At 30.5% G+C, this 20,890-nt stretch overlaps 2 protein-coding genes across 3 annotated transcripts; one reads left to right on the plus strand and one right to left on the minus strand.

Moving 5' to 3' along the window:
- The first annotated feature begins 498 nt into the window (after positions 1-498).
- LOC103577295 (RUS family member 1) lies at positions 499-20,218 on the plus strand. Of its 2 annotated transcripts, XM_014442293.2 has the most exons (8): positions 499-649; positions 711-1,233; positions 1,943-2,100; positions 3,034-3,194; positions 3,295-3,603; positions 3,679-3,875; positions 16,975-17,415; positions 17,500-20,218. In XM_014442293.2, exons 2-8 carry the CDS (start codon positions 1,161-1,163, stop codon positions 17,559-17,561), a joined length of 1,401 nt encoding a protein of 466 aa, XP_014297779.1. In that variant the 5' UTR covers positions 499-649; positions 711-1,160; the 3' UTR covers positions 17,562-20,218. The 2 variants fall into 2 exon arrangements, with proteins under 2 accessions (XP_014297779.1, XP_014297780.1); XM_014442294.2 differs by lacking the exons at positions 16,975-17,415; positions 17,500-20,218 and adding an exon at positions 3,960-4,047.
- Positions 7,313-10,733, minus strand: LOC128667799 (E3 SUMO-protein ligase ZBED1-like). The gene is made up of 2 exons (XM_053739424.1): positions 7,964-10,733; positions 7,313-7,824 (listed from the first exon to the last, which is right to left on the minus strand). The coding sequence occupies exons 1-2, from the start codon at positions 8,161-8,163 to the stop codon at positions 7,314-7,316; spliced, it is 711 nt and encodes a 236-aa protein (XP_053595399.1). The 5' UTR covers positions 8,164-10,733; the 3' UTR covers position 7,313.
- Positions 20,219-20,890: the final 672 nt, after the last annotated feature.

Below are 20,890 nucleotides of genomic sequence, written 5' to 3' on the forward strand. Positions count from 1 at the left end.
AGTGTCCAGGCCGAACACTTAGCTCAGTGCACTGAGTAACTGACTAAAATTACTCATTATTTTGTTCGGCTGAACACGCTCACTGTCTATGTATATGTGTAACGTGGCGACACTAGTAAACCGTATTTCTATATGAGTGTCATATTTCTCTTTAGCCTCTCTCGTATTTGAACTTATTAATTAGAGATAAATATCAATTATAACTGGTATTTACCTATTTGCTTATTAATCTATCATGAATAGAATGACCAATGCCATGAAACATCTTTAAGCTTAATATTCAATTTTCCATTTCTAAATATCCAAATATTGGTTAGCGCCGTTTTTGATAATTTTAATGAATTTATAAATCTTGAATTTTTTATGAACTATGTAAGTTTTCATCAATACATATTTTGTTACATATGTATATTTTTGTTTCTAATCCCGTTTGCTCGAAACTAGCTTGTCAATCCAAGATTTTAGTAATACGCGATTAAATTATTATTGCTTGTATTGTAGTCCCAGTAAGAGAATAAACCTCGGAAATTGCCCCCACTACCAAACATTTATGAACTGCGCATGCGCACAGAAAAGTAGGAGAACATTTAGCATATAAAACATCTAGGGTGGGAGTAAAAACCGACGACACCCGAGGTGCATTCTCTCGGTGAGATGACAATATTCTTATATACTAATATATAAGAATACTAACAATATTTAAATCGCAGATTAAAAATCTCGGATTGGAAAACTGACCTTAAAATATTGGCTTCAACCTTAGTAAAAAAGTACAAGGGCCGCCTTCGTTTCAAACTAAGTGCTACTACCGAAAAGTCAGGGAGGTGTTGAAAATTTTCGAAAAATCTACCCTTCATTTTGGCTGCCAGATGGCTTTTTTTTTTTTTAATGAAATCGATTTTTTTTCGATTAATCGAATCCTTTACAATTGATCAAAAAATAACGACAATCGAAAGAGAAACATCAATTATTCGATTGATCGAATTCAATGTTACAACACACTATACTGTGCAAGTAGAGTAGATCATCAGCTGCTTTCGTATCGCCGCTCGCCAGTTTTCTATCTTCAATATATATACGTGTGTATGTGTGATTGTTTATCTTTCAACTAAAAAAAAATTTCAAATTGGAGCAGGTTTTTACATCAACCTCTTGGCAAGATGTCATCTCATGAATGCTCATACCAAGAAATTTATGGCAATGATGAAAAAACAAAACGTTTTATCAAATTAGGTACACATTTTAAATAATCTATAAATGCACACTTGAAATATTGCAATTGTTTAGAACCGCGGATGACCATATTTTAGACCTCGACCGGCGACCGGTCAGCAGTTTTCAAATCCTAATAACATGACTAAAAATTATGATTTATCAATAAATTATTTTATTCTGTTTTTTTTTTCTCACTCGCATAGACAAAATAGCATATATAAAATTTCGAACCCTGACGGTTTTAAATCAGCCTGGAATCAGCCTGGAAACACCCTGGGAGTGGAAACACGGTGGATCCAGGGTGGGTTTGTGCCATTTTATCACCGTGTATACACGGTGGTTACATGGTGTTTCCACGATGGTAACACGGTGTACCCACCCTGATTCCACGGTGTATTCACCTAGATTCCACAGTATATCCACGGTGATTACGCGGTGTACGTGGAATCACGGTGGGTACACCGTGTAATCATCGTGGAATCACGGTGGGTACACCGTGTAATCATCGTGGAATCACGGTGAATACACCGTGTAATCACCGTGGAATCACGGTGATAAAATGACAAAAAACCCACCGTGTAACCGCCGTGGATCCACCGTGATTCCATCGTGTTTCCAGGGTGAATCAAAACCGCGAGGGAATGACGATAATTTTTTATAGAACCGAATATGTGAAATTGCAATATTAAATAAATACCTAAACGCTAATTGATGACATAATTTTTAGATCATCACCAAGCACTGAAACGAAGTAATTCGATTATAAAATATGGGACCAATCTGTTTAATTTCAAGTCATTTTTGAAAGAAATTTTTTTACCGCAGGGATTTCCTCACAGTGTTCATCCTGATTACATATCTTATCAAATATCGGATACCATACAAGTATGAACATCTTACCTTATTCTTAACTTATAATATATATTAAGGCCAGTTTAAAACCACTTTTTTTCACTTCTACTTCAAAATATTGTTGTAGACATTGAATAAAAAATTCCCTCAGTTTTCAGCACTTAATTTTAATTTTAAGTACTTTACATTTGATTTTGAAGTTTTCCCGTTAAAAATACATAGGAAAGTTAGGATTTTTTAAAATTCTCTATAGCGCAGCCGCATTTCAAAGTATCGGGTCGCAGTTTGCGACATTTTCTAGATAATTTAATACTTTTCAAAGATTTCCTTAGTAATTTTACTGAGACTTTAATTGTTTTTTCTGTATTGGTTCTGAAAATCATCTTTTTAATAAGAATTGGGGTTTTTAGTTGATATTGACTAAATATCAAAGTGTACAGTAAAAATTTAATTCTCTACACAAAAGGTCCTCTTAGTTAAGTGGCTCAAGTTCTTTGTTCACGTGATACAGAGATTTTATTAATTTTGTATATAAAATATTTTTTAAAAAATTTAACAAGCAATTCGATAAGCTTCAGAATAATTTTCGACAAAATTAACAAAATCCCTATGTCACGCGAACGAAGAACTTGATCTACTTAACTAAGAAGACCTTTTTTGTAGATAATCAAATTCCCTAAAAAATCTTTACCTGCATTTTTACTGTAAATTTCGTTATTTAGTCAATTTTTTACTGTACACTTCGTTATTCAGTCAATATCAACTAAAAACCTACATTTTTATTAAAAAAATGGTTTTCAGAACTAATACAAAAAAACAATCAGAATCTGAGTAAAATTACTAAGGAGAGTTTTGAAGAGTATGAAAATCTCTTCGAAATGCTGCAAACGGCGACAAAAAAAATAGCCTTTCTAAACGGGCCACCCTGATGTATATTAGTAACATAGTCCATTTTATCTATTCAAGGCATTCGCTAGTACTATTCTGGGTACTTTAACTACTCATTCGATTCTTCAAAGCGTAGGAGTGGGAGAATCAACAGCTACTTCTTCTGCCGCTGCAATTTCTTGGATTCTAAAAGATGGAACCGGAATGATTGGTCGAATTTTATTTACTTGGTGGAAAAGGTAATTGCTTGACACCTTGCAATATCGTTTATAATGCCTTATAAGATTTATCTTGCATAATTATTTCTAAAGTTGATAAGATTTTACGTAAACTTGATAGTACAGAATTGGACGCTCAATGTAAAAAATGGAGACTTACAGCTGATATTTTGAATGATTTAGCGATGGGAATCGAACTTACTTTGCCTTACACGCCTTCATCTGTAGTGACGATATTACTTTGTCTCTCTACTGCAATGAAGTCAATCGTTGGAGTTGCTGGTGGAGCAACAAGAGCTGCTTTAACGCAACATCAAGCATTAGTGGGTAATTTAGCTGATGTATCAGCCAAAGATGCCAGTCAAGAAACTTTCATTAATCTTATTGGATCTTTTGTTGGTATTTTTATTCTTACATATTTTCCAAACACGTAAGTTATTATTAAAAATTACAATTCATATTTCATCAAAAATATTTAAAAGAAACATATTAAACTTCTTCACAGATTTTTAATTGAAATGTATATATTTCTGGTAACTGTTCATATTTATGCCAATTATTTTGCTGTTAAAGCATTGACGTTTAATACGTTAAATGAAAATAGATTGATTTTGCTGCTTAATAATTACATTGTTGACGGTACTATTCATAATACAAAAACAATCAATCATCAAGAACCGATATTATTCTTCAACAATAGAAGTAAAAAAATTAATATTATTATCTTTATATTTTTGAACATGGTGACCACAGATTTTTGAAACCGAAATTTCCTGACTTTTCCAGGTATTCCAGTCAAATAATTAAAAAATTCTCTGACCAAATGTCGTTATATAGAATCATTTGAAATATTTATTTAATCAATATTTATACATATTTGGGTGCTCCAAAAAAAATCGATATTTTTTTTTTCTTTCGGTTGTTGTAAAAATGGTTTCTATATATTGAAAAAAAAATCCTGTCAGAAGGACGATTTTTTATTTCACTTTTGAAAAATGGCGCCCGCTCTTGGAATTTTCCCATGTTAATAGCATGGGATTTTTTTTTTTTTTTATAAAAAATCCTAAAGCTTTTTTTTGACATTGAAGAAAAATTTGAGTCACGGACATTTTTGTAGGAAATTTTATGTTCTACAAAATTGTTCATTAGCTCATAAGCTCCCCCTGATTAAAAACTCCAATTGAATCTGATTGAAACTCAATCAGAATTCTATCAGTTTCAATCGGAAACGAATTTTCAATCAGAAATGTTCCGGAGCGTTTGAAGCCTTCGATTGAATTTCAATCAGATTCAATCGGAAAAAAATATTTTTTATTTTCTGATTGAATCTGATCGAAATATTTCAATCAGATTCAACCGGAAAATAATAATTTTTTTAAAATTATTTTCCGATTGAAACCGATTAAAACTGATTGAAAAAAATTCAATCGGAAGATAATAATTTATTTCTCGATTTTATTCCGATTGATCAATTTTTTATTTCTCCGTGTAGAATGTTTTAATTGATTTTAAACTATCTTCCTGATGAGCTAGATATATAGCTAAAGTCCTTAGTAAAAATGAAACAAGGCACTAGCTAGCGTCTCGCTAGCGTTGCTAGAATCAATGCCAACGGTAGATGACAAACGAGGCGGCCCTCGTCTATTTTTAATAGGGGTGTGCGTATTATCTATGAGATACGAGTAGTTTAACATTAGACAGTATAAAAATTGTAAGCTTAATATAGTATAAATCCTTTTTACTGCAGAATGTTTTACTGATTGTATGTTATAAACAGTGCACTTTAGCAATATCACCCTGTTTAGAAAATATCATAGATTCTCATACATTCCCATAGAGATTTTATGGAAATGAATAAGTTCTATGAGAAGTGCTATATGGTTAAGTATAGGGTCTTATACATACAGCTATAAGAATCTCTCGGATTTTTTTAGTAGGGAAGTATAATAAACAATTCCGTAAAGGACGAAATTTTTTAAAAGATGGGTGCTATGCATCTTTTTCGTACGATGAGCCGTTTTTTTTCACTATTAACAAAATTATATGAAACAAGTAAAAAATAGACTTTATTAGAAAATAATAATTCATTTATCGAATATTTTGTGATTAAATTTGACAGACAATTTTCAATCAGTTTTAATCGGATTCAATCGAAAAATAACAATTCAGATAGTATTGATAATTATTAAAATTTGGGCAGATATGAATTTCATTTATCATTAATTCAGCAATTTTTAAAATATCCGAGTATAGAATTTTATCTGTCTTTCCAATTTAATCAATTTTATAAAAAGTTAAAACAAGCATTATTCAGGATTATATGAAAACTTTTTTTAAAAAACTGTATTGATTGAGTTTAAAACTATCACGAAAATAAGAGGAAACATCAATAAAAAACTATATATATATTAAGTTGGTTAAAAAAAAAAATTTTTTTTTTTGGTATCCAAAAATTGAAAGTATACCTAAAAATAAAAATTTCGGTACCAATCCAAGCTCTTAATAATAATACTACGGTTTGCGTCAATCAATTTTTCCATTTTCTATTTAAATAACACGGGAAAAAAAAAACTAACTAATAGAAAAAAAAAGTGGCTTGAAACAAGAGAAAAATTTCTTAGGAGAAAAGATATATGTAGAGGAGAGGAAATTCACCAGTCCTAGACAATAGCAGTGGGAGTAGTTCGGTGCTCGCCACTAGATAGCGCCTACCACTTGTGAAGTGTCCCTGGTAAGAAACGTAGTTCAGACATATTATATTCCAGACTTGGACGCAAATCTGACACGAGAACTCCTCTGTTATTTGTCAGAGTGACAAGTGCCATTTTTTGTGGTAATATAGTATACCCTATATTACTTCATGACATGAAATCTAATTGTTAATATAGATTCAACGTAGATTTTAATATATTTGATTTTTTAATTTTTTACCATTTAATAATATATAAAATTATTTTTTCCCAGGAATCGGTAATTTTTTATTAATTTACAATCGAGACCTTCTGGAAATATCTGATTGAATCCGATTGAAACTGATTGAATGTCAATCAGAAATTTCCGATTAAATCTGATAGGATGTTATCAATCAGTTTCAATCGGAGTTTTTAATCAGGGCTAAAACGTACGGTTCTAAAGTTACAGGTTATGGTCATGTTTTTAACACAATTTCCACATTAATCGATTTGAAAATAAATAAAAAATATAATTGTACAAGAAATTTGTTAAATTGATAATTTTGATCGTTGCTGAGTTTAATTCAAAGTGAATTTAGTAAAAAAATTATTGCCTTTATGGCATACAAGCAGAAAGTAATAATTTCCATGAAAAAGTATATTTCAAACTTATTGATTATTCATTAAGTACAAAATCTATATTGATGTTTTTCTAGCCTTTTTGTAATGATTGAAATTCAGTTCAAAGACTTCATTTGATTCTTTCCGTGGGAGTAGCAGCTTTGGTGTAAATACCGTTTAAACGTTGATTTTGAAAAAGTTATCAACTGTATATACCTGTAACTTTGGAAGCGTACGTTTTAGAGCTTATGAGCGCATGAACAATTTTATAGAACATAAAATTTCATATAAAAATGTCTGTGACTCAAATTTTTTCTTCAATGTCAAATAAAGTTATAGGATTTTTTATAAAAAAAAAATTCCCATGCTATTAACATGGGAAAATTCCAAGAACGAGCGCCACCTTTCAAAATTGAAATAAAAAATCGTCCTTTTGACAGGATTTTTTTTTTTGATATATAGAAACCATTTTTATAACAGTCGGAAGAAAAAAAAATATCGATTTTTTTCGGACCACCTTAATATATATATTAGATAGGGCCGTATATCTAAACCGGATTAACCGGTTAAAAAAGCTAACCAGGTTAATTAGCTGACTAGCTCGTCAGCTTAGCTAATTTAACTGGTTAACTTAATTAGCTAGGCTAATTAGCTGAGGGTATAACCGGTTAAATGATTAATTTTTTTTTTCTATTTGTGGAAAATAAATAGAAAAAATTATATTTATTTAATTTTAGACTGAAAAAGCTATAATAAAAAAATTTATGTTATTATTTACAAAAAAAAAAAAAATCACTACAATTTTCAAATTATTTAATTAAAATTATTTATAATTAATTATATTGTTTTAACTTTGTGATTCAGTAAATTCGTCAATGATATCTCGATTTTGATATAGAAATATTAGTAAATTGGCATTTTCTGGCAGCAAACAGCTTCGCTTAGCAGATATAATATTTCCTGCTGTCGAAAAAACTCTCTCTGATGGCGTACTCGATGCTGGAATAGCCAAATATTTTCTTGCAAATCTAGACAGTAATGGAAATTTATGGCGTTTCGAATTCCACCAAAGCAAATGATTATCTTCTATCAGAATGACTTGCTCTTTTTTATAGCTATCGATCTCTTTTTGACATTTAGCTAAATATCTCGGTGAATCATCAAAACTCGACATTCTCTCAAAGCTGTCATATAGAGCCCGTTCTGGACCGAAAAGATAATTCAAATCTTCTGCTCTTTGATTTTTGCTTAATGATTGAGTTTTTTCATCACAAGTGTCTTCTTTTATCATTAGCTCCAATAACTCTTCTTTAACAGCTTCACGATAATGTTGAGTTTCGTTAGCCATGTCTTTACATCTATGATAACAATAATAATTATATTAATAATAATAAGAATCAAAGTCTAATAATTAACTTTTTAGTCATTATCTACTTTGATTTTACAGTAAAATTAGTATTGAAGGCAAAAAAAAAAAAAAAAAATAAATAAAAATACCTTGGATCTAGGAAGCATGCTAAGCCACTCACAGTCACAGGTTCTTGATTCAAAAAACGAATTTCCAGTTCTTCTCTCAGTATATCTTTTAGCATCTGGATATTCAGAAGGTCGTCATCGTCATGTTGCAAAAATTTGTTGCAAATAGAATGTACGGTTTGTCGTTCCATTGAAATCGTAGATTGAGATTCGGCAGACATTAATCTTGTTGCAATATCAAACGGTTTTAAAAGCTTTATTACGGCTTCTAAATAATGCCACTCGCTATTTTTTAAATGCTATTTTTTTTTTCATTTCTGTAGTCGTCAACTCAGAATCTAGTAGAACAAATTCGATTGCCTGACGTTGTTCTTATGCACGCTCGATCATGGCATATGCAGAATTCCAACGCGTAGTGCAATAACTGATCAATCGGTGGTTTGGTAGATGATATTTTTTTTCTGAGCAATAGAAAGAGCTGAAGTAGCTTTATTAGAATGTTTAAAATGACCAACAATAGCACAAATTTTGTGAAGATATACATTTAGATTTTTTTCTTTTAAAGCTCTTTCAACTGCACATTGTAGTGTGTGACAAAAGCAGCGGACACTTTGCCCAATGTTATTATCCTCACTGAAATTATTGCGTATTGCAGCAACCATATTGGGTGCATTGTCATGAACAACAGCAATACATTTTTCATTCCCCGAGTGGAACTATCGCCGCCATTTTTATGACTTAAAACATTAATGGCATCCCCAAAAAGCTCGGAGATAAGTGAACACTATGTGACATATGATGGCGAATGTATATATTGGCTTGTCTTAAATCCTTAGTGACTATAAGTGGAGGTAACCCATATGGATTGGGGAGAACTTGTGTCCCACCACTTATCTTACGCAAGCAGTTAACCAGAGCTGAAGTCTGGTACCACGGGGGACTCATTCCAAGCCCCACTTCGACCAGAGTCTCTTTATTACCTGAGATGGGAGGAGTGTTTGGGTCCATGTGAGGTCGGACTCGTGGTGGCTGCGCGTGAGGCACCCACATGCACTGCATGTCTAATGGGTAAGCTAATGTGAGCATATGCTCATATTTCGCTTTTATAATAAATGGTGGAGTCATAATATACAAATAGGGCTACGCAGCGCGAGTATGCCCAAAAGGGTGAGGTATCGGCCTCCCGTCAAACGGAGGTGGACCTAACGGTCCCGTTACATTAATTAATACATTTTTCATTCAGATTCCATTCTGTCAATGCTCTATATAAATGGTCAAATAAATTTGACGCATTATGTGATTCTGACATTTCTAAAGTATCCAACGTAAACGAACGTAAATTCCATGAATTATCAATAGCATGTACTGTGATTGTGATGAACGGAATATTACTACGTGATGACCAAGCATCAGTTGTGATAGCGACAGTTGGGAAACGGTTAAGAGAAGTAAGAATTTTATTGCGCGCAGAATCATAAATGCCTTGTAAACGATTTTGTACAACCGTTTTACTTGGCATAGTATAATCTGGGCAAACAGTTCGAAGAAACTGCAAAAATCCCGAACCTTCGCCAAATGATAACGGCAGCATGTCAACTGCTATCATTTTTACAATTGATCCGGTGATGGCTTCAGATTTAGGGTTCTGAAAAAAAATAAATATTTTAAAACTTTATAATTAATATTGGCATTAAATAATTAACAGAACTCGTCACATATTTGATATTTTATTTTTCATATTAATTCAAAAAAAAAAGCAAGAAATACTAGTAAATATTTACAACACGGCAGTAATATTTCTTCGTAGATATTTTCTGACGTTTTTTCGGTACCTCAGACGATTCGGGATCGGACTCATCGTTGGCTCTAAATATGAATTTTAAATTAATTAATTACAATTACTAAAATTAAAATTATAGTTATAAGATATGTTATTTTATTATAAAAAAAAAGTTTAAACGAAGTTAACATAAAAGTAATTGGTAAAAAAAGTTGACTTACTCTGAATTAGAATCTGACTCGTCAATCGGAATGACTGATTGAAATTTGTCAGGATATTTATTATTTACGTGGTACCTTAAGGATGACGTTTTTTTTTTTTCGATTATACTGAACTGGGCAATATTTACACTTTGCACAATTACTTGTAATTGATATGAAATGTTTCTATACGTAAGATGACATTTTAAATATTAAATTTAACATAACTCTTTGATATATATGATGTAGGCAAGTCTCGATATTTGTTTTAAATTTTAAATATATGTAATAAGAAAGAAATACTAATGAGCGCTTAACATGCACCTATAGGCTATAACCCGTACTATTTTTTTTTTTGATGTCCCCATTGTGGTAGGTGAAAGTAGAGCGCGCAATTTAAATAATAGTATAGATTTTTTTATAGCTTTTTCAGTCTAATATTCAATAAATATGACTTTTTCTAAAGGGTAAAAGTACCATTTTTGGCCAATTTAGGGCCAGTTTTGGACACTTGAAAAATTCAAACAAAATATTTTGTAAAATACGCAATACCATAATCAATTTTTTTAATTTCTTCAGAGATACTTTTATCCCACTATTAAAATAGAAATTTTATTTTACACTTTTCATTAATTAAAATGAAGGGTTAAGTGTCCGAAAATGGAGCAGTGGTGACAAATGGTATCTCTACCTTATATTTTTCATGGATAGATAAAAAAAAAAATTAACCATTTAACCGGTAAAACTCTCAGCTAATTAGCCTAGCTAATTTGAATTAACCGGTAAAGCCTTAGGCTAATTAGCCAAGCTAATTAAGTTAACCGGTTAAATTAGCTAAGCTGACGAGCTAGCCAGCTAATTAACCTGGTTAACTTTTTTAACCGGTTAAGCCGGCTTAGATGTACAGCCCTAATATTGGACCGGTTCAAAAAAGTCGACTACTTTTTTTTTTTTTTTTCAAAACCCGCAGTGAAATATCTTCCTAGTCATGAAAAAAGAAGCCTGTGAAAACGGGAACTCTTAATATCAATTTTGAAAGGTCGCTCATCGTAAATTTTTATTTTACGTTTAAATAACATAAAAAAAAATTTTTAACTTTGGAATTTTAAACTCATTTTGGAATTAACATGTCAGGGTGAGAGATACATATTTTTGAAGGAAATTGAACTCTCTAAATAAATTGTCTCTTATGTCTTTTCACTAACTCTACTCCTTTAATAGTTATTCGAGTGTAAAGTTCAACATATAATTAATTTAATCTTTTTTTCTTAATTCTTCTTAAATATTATTTAATTATTGAAAAAAAAAAATTTGTTTTAAAATATTAAATTATCAAGTTTAACGTCGTTAACAAAGAAGATCTTTATTGTTTTACTATGAGGAATAAAGGACTTTTCAATTTAAAAATCTGAAATTAATTCTCTCTTTAAAGTTTAAAAAAAACTTGAATTGTATGTACATAATTTTTCGGAAAAAAGACCAACTATGTGTTTGTAGGAAATGTAGTGCACTTTTTTACCGGTCAAATAGAGATGTGCCGCATTATCAACTTACTTTTTTGGATTACTCTTTAGGTTTCCCTATATTTAGAAGAAACTCTAGAAGACAAAATGTTTAAACTTCAAAGAGAGAATTAATTTCAGATTTTTCAAATTGAAAAGTCATTTATTCGTCATAGTAGAACAATAAAGATCTACTTTGTCAACGACGTTAAACTTGATAATTTAATATTTTAAAACAAATTTTTTTTTTTTCAATAATAATTATGAAATATTTAAGAAAAATTAAAAAAAAAAGATTAAATTAATTACATGTTGAATTTTACACTCGAATAACTATTAAAGGAGTAGACTTAGTGAAAAGACATAAGAGACAATTTATTTAGAGCGTTCAATTTCCTTCAAAAATATGTATCTCTCACCCTGACATGTTAATTCCAAAATGAGTTGTAAAATTCCAAAATTAAAAAATTTTTTTTCCATGTTATTTAAACGTAAAATAGAAATTTACGATGAGCGACCTTTCAAAATTGATATCAAGAACTCCCGTTTTCACAGGCTTCTTTTTTCGTGACTAGGAAGATATATCACTGCGGGTTTTGAAAAAAAAAATAGTCGATTTTTTTGAACCGATCTAATATATTCACTACTGGAAAAAATTGAAGGATCAAAAAAAAATCTAAATTTTTGGGTGATTTTCAACAGGCCGTAACTTCGAGAGAAATGGTCGTACAAGGAAGAAAAAAAAGGAATTGTAGTTCCAAGTGTCTACTTTTTAGATTAGAACTTCAAAAATTTTCAGCGTCAGCGGTTTTTGAGTAATCTTAGAAAAACCAGCGACTAAAAAATTTTCAAATTTTTTTTGCTTTCTGTTTTTTGGTCTACGGGCGTGGGAAAATTTTTTTTTGCTTAACCACTATAAGGATCGGATACCTTCATTATTCAGCTTTAATTTCATTTTTTATAGATCTTGATACGTCCACGTCGCCGAGATATCGGTCTTCAAATGGAAAAGGATCCTTTTGTCTTTGATTATCGATATCTCAGCAACCAATGATCGCACAGAAAGTTAATGGTGGGTTTTAAAAACTTTAATAAATTCCCTTGAATGATTAGCCATTGTTTTTTCGAAAAATAAATTTTTTCCTTTCGTCACATGAATTTGAAAATGCAACAAAAAAGGGTTTTTGGTGGTTTTTTGGAAAATCAAGCGCTGGATCGAAAATATTGTGGAAATCAATAATGTTGAGTGTGCATTTTACAGTTCAATATGCCCACAAAAACCCTACAAAGAGTCAGATTAATCCAACCAGCCGTTTTTTTGTTTCACTCGATCGCATTTTTGAAAAAAATTAAAAGATCACATTTTTTGTTCTAAAAAGCTCATAATCTTTAACATCATGAAAAAAAAAATTTTTCAGAGCTTAGTCGACATTTTCATTCCAACTGGTACTCAAATTTTCAAAAAATACAAACATTTCAAGAAAAAAAAAAATTTCGAAAAAAAAAAAAATTTTTTTGAAAATTTTTTTTTGAACAACTTTAAGAAATTTAAGAGACCACGGAATGCAGCGAAGGAAACGTGTCAAAAATAGTTGGGCGTTGGTCTCTTAAATTTCTTAAAGTTGTTCAAAAAAAAATTTTCAAAAAATTTTTTTTTTTTTTCGAAATTTTTTTTTTAATAATTTTTTTTATAATATTAAAAAAAAAAAAATGACAATCGCTATTTTATTTTTTTAATTATTGAAATTCCTATAACTCGGAATGGACTTTAGCGACTTGATTTATCGGGCTTTTTTTGAAGGGAATAAAATTTCCTATAAAATTCCCATTTTCATTTTTGGTGTGCATTCATTGGTTTACGTTCTGCAAGCCAATAAATGTCAATTTGATATGAAAAATGACTTCCTCAGCAGACATCAGTGAAACAGCTGGAATTACAGCTAAGTTACTATGGGCACTTTTGAAGAACACCAAATGCCCTTTAATTTGCGACCAAAACCGCGTCGATATCATAAAACGCAGCTGAGTATTAGAAAGTTAAAAAAAAAGTAATTTAATTTACGGGTATCTTAAATGGGAACTCTTGGAAATTAAATGGAAAGTACTTAGGATTGGAATTACGAGCTCAAACTTGGCAGAAATTTTTGTTTTAGCATAAAAAACAATATTTTGCTTGATGAGTAACAAAAAAAATACTTTCGCCGGAAACGAAGCACCCGAATATATATATATATATATATATATTAGGGTGCTTTTTGTAAAAAGAACATTATTTTTTTTTAACGGACAAAAAAAAATTTTGTTGTTCATGTTGAAAAAAAAATTCTCTGAAAATTTCAGCTCTTAATTATAATTTTAAGTACTTCCTCTTAATCATTAAAGTTTTTCTATTTAAAATGTATGTAAATCGAGTAATTTTTTTTTTAAATTACTATAACTGAGCTCGATTTTAAGCTATCGTTTAGAAACCAGTTTTTATTCGTAATTTGTTGCTTTTTAAAAGTGTATAGTATGGTTTTGCTCTAACTCGACCTATGTCGAATGTATCAGCTCCGAAGGAAATTTTTCACTTGTAACAGGGTAATTTTCAACCTTGCCAAATTTGGCCCCTTTATTAATTGATTTTAATAAGGGCGCCACTGGAAGATAAGACTCGGCCTTCCAGAACCGGAGATGTTAAATTTAGAAAATTTCAGGGTCGTTGAATTTTATAAGAGTGAGATAGGATGAGGAATTAAATTTATTACACAATAATTTTATTGATATAATTAACAATTTTATTTATCACAAACAATTTTACCCCACCGGGCTTCACTTTACTTATAATTATTTTATTACTAAGACGTCCACCGGACTTTATTACATTAAATACTTGGTCCCCTGGATCTTAAATAAAATTTAGTCCCCTGGACTTTATATAAACTATTTGGCTACCGGCCTGATCCCCTGGATCTTAAATAAAAATTAGTCCCCAGGACTTTAACAAAATAAAAATAGGCAACTTGCCAGATTCCCTGGATCTAATTATTTCCAAAATATTTAATAAAAATTCCCCTGGAATTATTTCATATTACACACACACACACACACGTTTAATTAATCTATTTCCTGTCCACTGGACTTAATTCACACACACACACACACACACACACACACACACACACACACACACACACACACACACACACACACACACACACGGACACGGACACACACACACACACACGGACACACACACACACACACAGAATTTAATTTTGTTATAATTTCTCACAACCATTTTAAAGTTACTTAATTTAATTACTTTTTATTTTCCCTTTTTTTTCCCATTTAATTAATTTATAATATTTCCAGTAAAAATAATCCATCAGTGATATAATTTCTGACTCGAGTAACTGACGTTATCTCTCTCTAATTCGCGCGTCTCAGTCTGTCTCTCTCTATTTCGTGTCTTTTCTTCGCGGTAAACTTTAGAAATTTTCTTTACAAACTTTTTAATATTTTTACTGACATCAATTCATTCGATTAAATTTTTATTTAATTAGATTCTCAATATTTCCTTATCACTTTTCACAGCACTTGGTTATGGAATATATTTTTAGTCTCATTAATTTTTATAGATATATATATATATAATTTTCTTATTAATTATTACCGATGAAATTATAATAAAATTTTGACTTAAAATTATTCTAACTTCTGGCCCCACGCCGAGAAATTTTCAGTCTTAGAAAATTATGATTCAAAATTCTGGCCTCTCTGCCGAGAATTTTGTCCGACGGACCGCGTAATAAATTATTAAAAGAATTCTGGCTTCTGCCGAGAATTCGAATTATGTCCGGAACGACTTAGAAATGGCGACTGCCCACGAGTAATAAATTCTTAGTAATTACGAAAATTAATTGTTAATAAATTGTGGCTACTGCCGACAGTTTATTTACCTTTACTTTTCCTCGTGATGGTTTAACTTTCCCTCTGTCCTTTCACTGCCGATTTCCTCGTTCCTTCCAATCTCCCAACTCTCCTTTTTAAAATTATTTTATTTGCAGTTAGATCTTTTCGAATTGACGTACAGTCCCTCTTCGCTTCGTTGCCGGTCCGTCCGACTCTGTCTAAATTCACCTCGTGCACTCACTAATATCTAAGTCCGAGACCCTTCGGCTATTTTCGTAAATTTTCCCACTCTTATTAGTTCCTAAGTAAGGAGGGAGGGTGAGTCTCCAAAATTGGCGTTTTCCGGGGACCAGTCGATAAACCAGATTACGGGGTTAATCGATTTTCGATAACTAACCAACCGCGGGGAATTCAAGAACAATTTAATTTTAAATTATTTGAATAAGTTTAATTTTACCCCGTTACACACTTTTTGCATTTATTTTTGATAATAGTGAAGAAACGGCTTATCTTGCGAAAATATGCATAGGACTAATCTTTTAGGAAATTTTATCCTCTAAAAAATTGTTCATTACACTTATATTGCTAAAGTGCACTGTCCACGAGATACATGCATTTTAACCTTTTACAGTAAAAAAAAAATCAGTCGATCAGTTGACCCTGCGGGCCAGTCCCAAAACTTCCCGTTGTTTTCTATCTCTTCGAGCTCAAAAATTCTTTTGTATACCTTTGTTTTCGAAAATTTTTTCGAAAATACTCAATTTGTCTATTTGTTTATAACAAATTTTTAAACAATTTATGTTAGAAATTTTTTAGCCAAGCTATACTTTGTTTGACGGCGACGTCTAGGCACTGAAACGGCCGCGCGGAGCACAACTTTCAACGTTGAATTAAAATATAAATAATGGAGCTACAACTTTAGGAGTCAAGACCTATTTTACTAAAATTTTCTCCTCTTTTAGGATTTTTATTTCAAATTTCAGATATCTTTAATATTTTTGAAGTTATAGCTACAAAACGGAGACTTCTTTTTGTCTCTTCGTTTTTCGTTTATAACAAATAAAATTTTTAATGACGGATAAATTAAAAAATACCCATTTCTGAGAATTAAATTCTGAATCCAATGCACCAATCGCTATATTTTTGAGAGTGGTCTATGATGATTTTTCGCAGAAAACTCATTTCTTAACTAGACTATGAATCAAGTACGCGAATAATAAATATGGTGAAACTTATTAGTTCAGTACTCATCTATACTTTGAATGTTTTTGGTTTTTTAACTTGTCAATATGTATGTTAATAGCTTGAAGATCCTGACGATTGGTTTCTATTGAAGCTTTTTTCTAACAGCCTTTTTATTTCGAACTGCTTCATATTTTCGTTACTGGAATCAATTTTTGCTAATTTTTTTTCAAGATGGTATTAGAATCGCATTCGCGCCGCGCCACTTTTTTAACAGTTTTGACAGGAAAAAAAATTTATCGGAATTTTGTCAGTCAAAAAAAAAGTTAAAATTTTCCCAGCTTTGTAACGAAATTCTCGGATTTTTTCAGTATATTTATAATTCCTTAACATTTATAGGTTTTCCAGAAATCTAGCCACCATGTTTGAGGGTTTATAAAAAATATTTTAATAATTATATATTATTATTTTTAGGTAAAAAATATTGTGGTTTCAACATTAAGTTAGGAGTTTCACTTTCTACAATTGTACAAAGTAATTCGATGAATTCTGTTGAATATTTAACACAATTATTGAATCACTTTTACAAAAAGACATTTTTAATCATACCGGATGCAAAAAAAAAAGTTATTTATGTTGTTTTAAAGAAAAATGTTCATTCAGTTGATATTTTTCAAGCGTACTTTAATGCATATATTTATGGAAAATTAATGAGTTTGAAGTTAGAGAGACAGAAAGGTAAAATTGATATGATGAAATCGCCCAACACAGGTTTTTTGAATAAACTGTATACTCTTCCCGAAAATGATGTATTTAATGATGATAAAAGTAAATTAGCTTGGAAAACAATACTTTCAATAGATACTTTAATCAATAAGGAATTTGAACACTGGTATGGATCACTCAAAAAAAGTGGTAAGTTTTTTTTTTTTACTGTTACTGTTATTATTATTATTATTATACTTTTTGCAAATGATGATAATTTATACCTATGCTTAGAATGGAAAAATGATACAAATCTTTTGCCCATAAACAATTGGCGAGGAAAATGGGATCTTTAAGTAATTACATGAAATGTTTTTAATAAAGCTGAAATACAAATAAAATAAAAAAATTTCTATATAGGGTAGAAGTACCATTTGTGGCCACTGCTCCATTTTTGAACATTTAATAATTAATTTTAATTAAGAAAAAAGTAAAAAAAATTTTCATTGCAATACAGTAATTAAAATGTCTTTGAACGAATTAAAAAAATTAATTATGTCATTGCGTACATTGAAATTATTTTATTAACCTTCAAAATTTTTTTAGTGGCCAAAACTGGCCCTAAAGTGGCCAAAAACGTTACCTCTATCCTATCCCAATTTTTCAAGATGGTAATATTAGTGGCAAGTATCCCTTTCGATTCAAATGTCTACCCTGCTCAAAAAATCTGATAGATTCTTGTAAGGTAAAAGCCCCCATTATCGACACTATAAGAATGTCTGTGATTGTTTGAATTTTTTTATCGTATTTAAAATCAATATAATCAACTTTTTTTGCATTAGACGTTTTAATTGATATCTCTACTTGTATATTTAAGTTTATTTACTTAAATAGCATTAAATAAAAAAAAAATATATTAATTTAAAACCAACAAGTCGAGTGTAGGTATTATTGACAGGGTAAAATAGTCTCAGAGTCAACTATTGACATATCATGGACCCCATTATTGACAGGTCTAATGCGCATGCGCAGCATTTTATAAAAAATTATTAAAGACCACCGTCAATTAAGTTCAAATTAATTATAAATATTTTAATTAAAAACGGCAAAATACGATAATTACAATTAAAAATTCATCTAGGACACAGTTTTATTTTTTTTATAAATTTGACGACACTATTCTTGCTTCGACAATTTTTTATTCAATGTTTTATTTATTTTGAAATTACTAGACAGCGTGTTAACATAAATATATCGATATGAGTGTTAAGGTGACTAAGTTACTTTAGTTTGTAGCATTTGTGGCCTCCCTGCTTAAAAAATCCGATAGATTCTTATAGCCAAGGTATAAGGCCCTATACTTAACTATAGCACTTCTCATAGAACTTATTCATTCTTATAAAATGTCTATGGGAATTTATAAGAAACTATTGGATTCTATAAGATTTTCTAAACAGGGCTGTCACACACGTGAATTATTATGTATAGTCGTCCCGACGAAAGTTTGGGATTTCACCCTACCACAATAATTTCACCTCTACCATAATATTTCGACTTACGCGTGCGCAAATACAAATTTTGTGGTAGAGGTGGAATAATTGTGGTAGGACAAAATCCCAAACTTTCGTTGGGATGACTTTACCGACTATTGACACCAGCTATTTTTAAATGATAATTAAGATTTATCAGTCTCAATCAATGATTCTGGGGTTATTTAAACTATAAATAACCTGAAACAATTTTTCATGATACACTTACCTTAGAACTGTATAGGGAAATCCGTTTCTAAAAATACAATCTCTCTAAACCAAATTGTGAAGAAATTTCAAACATTCTATCGATGGTGTTCTACTCGGGAAAATAAATTTTTTTTACAGCGAATAGTGTATACCCAGAAATAAAATTGAACTATTTTTCCATTTAAAAATATCAAAAAATTCTTAAGAAGAATTGTGCAATGTGATTATTCATACAGTTAATTAAAAAATTAATAAATGAAAACAATATGTCAATAGTAGGGGCCTTGTCAATAATGGGGGCTTTTACCTTATGGGAATTTATGAGTATCTATTGGATTCTATGAGATTTTTTAAACAGGGTATTTCTATTATTTCTATACCAACAATGATTCGACTTTTAATTTTGCAAATTTTATAAATAAGGTAAATGTCGCAATACCGGAATAAGACCCAATACGGGAACAATTTGATAATCATTATATTATATTTTAACTCGTACACAATGAAATTAAATAAAACTTTCTTTATTTAAAACCTTAATCTTTTAGTTACAAGATAGGATATAAAATAGATTTTAGAATATATCCGAAATATGAAAAAAAAATGTTAATTATAGCAATAATCTCGGATTCATGACTTTTTCATTTCTCTTAATGGTTTTGCTAAGAAATCAGTCAATGGTCTTAAGCTTATAGAAAATGTATAAAAGTACTTTTCAATAATTTTTTTTCTGCATATATATTTGAATGACATAAAAATCAAGAAATTAACAATATGAAAAAAATAGTGTTATTATATTAATTTTACTGTTCGTCTATTGGTACAAAGAATGAACTCGTGTCCAGTACCGGAATTGTCAGTCATACTAATGTTATTAATGATATCGATAGATATCAACGGTGAGTTGTAATTACTCTTCAATGATTTTTTTTTTGTATATGCATCTTGGATGACGTAAAATTCAAGAAAACATATTAACAATATGAAAAAATAGTATTATTATATTAATTTTACTGTTCGTTTATTGGTGCACAAAAATGAACCCCTGCCTAGTACCGGAACAGTCAGTCACATTAATGTTATCGATGGACATTAACGGTGAGTTTTATTGACTGGCTAAATCAAGTGCAATATTAATTATTACTGGAGACCTAATATTTAATGCAGTAAGTATGATTATTATAAAAAATGCATTAAATATAGGTAAACTCTAATTTAAATCATAAAAAATAAATTTTTGTGTTCAAGCGGCTGAGGCAGCCATTCGGCACGCACGTGGCTCGGGCGATCACCAAAGTTAAGTAGTATCGAGCAGGATTACTACTTGGCTGGGTGACCGTTTAGTCACGCGTCGGGTTCGAACGTAGGTCTCTGATCGTTAGGCGCGGGATAAAGATCCAGTAATCGGTAAAATGGGAATTTTATCGATCACTGGAGCTTCACTCAAACCGAAACTGTACTGGCTAGGTTTTCTCTGTGGTTTTCCTACGCCACTACACCTCCACTGCATAAGGGAGGTAGTAGGGCATCACCGTAATGATGCAGTACAGTATAAGCACAAGTCGGGCCACATCCGCACAATTAAGGAGGTAAAAATGAGAAATAGGAGGTTAACAAATAAAAAAGTATTGAAGCTAGATTGAACCGCCAGGTGAATCAATAAATAAATACCTACCTAAATTTTTGTGTTTAATTTTTTTTTTAATCATTTTATAGTATAACCTTAAATGATTTATTTTGTTTCTATTCTTCAGTTCAAAATATTTATTTTTTATTAAATATTTAATTACTTAAACATTTTAAATGCATTTTACATTAATATTATTCATTAATTGTTAAATTTTCACTATGAATGAATGCATATTAGTGCAAAAAATAACTCATTTTATTTACTGTTTCGGTATTAGGACAACCGAATTCTGGTATTGGGACAAGGCTATTTCAGC

This window comes from Microplitis demolitor, chromosome 5 (assembly GCF_026212275.2).
Source record: "Microplitis demolitor isolate Queensland-Clemson2020A chromosome 5, iyMicDemo2.1a, whole genome shotgun sequence".
Lineage (NCBI taxonomy): Eukaryota > Metazoa > Arthropoda > Insecta > Hymenoptera > Braconidae > Microplitis > Microplitis demolitor.

Coding starts and splice junctions, on each gene's coding strand:
- LOC103577295 (XM_014442293.2), top strand. CDS start 1,161: ATGTCATCTCATGAATGCTCATACCAAGAAATTTATGGCAATGATGAA. Junction 2,101..3,033: donor AAATATCGGATACCATACAA/GTATGAACATCT, acceptor TATCTATTCAAG/GCATTCGCTAGTACTATTCT. Junction 17,416..17,499: donor TGGATCACTCAAAAAAAGTG/GTAAGTTTTTTT, acceptor ACCTATGCTTAG/AATGGAAAAATGATACAAAT.
- LOC128667799 (XM_053739424.1), bottom strand. CDS start 8,163: ATGTCTGCCGAATCTCAATCTACGATTTCAATGGAACGACAAACCGTA. Junction 7,825..7,963: donor GCATGCTTCCTAGATCCAAG/GTATTTTTATTT, acceptor TTGTTATCATAG/ATGTAAAGACATGGCTAACG.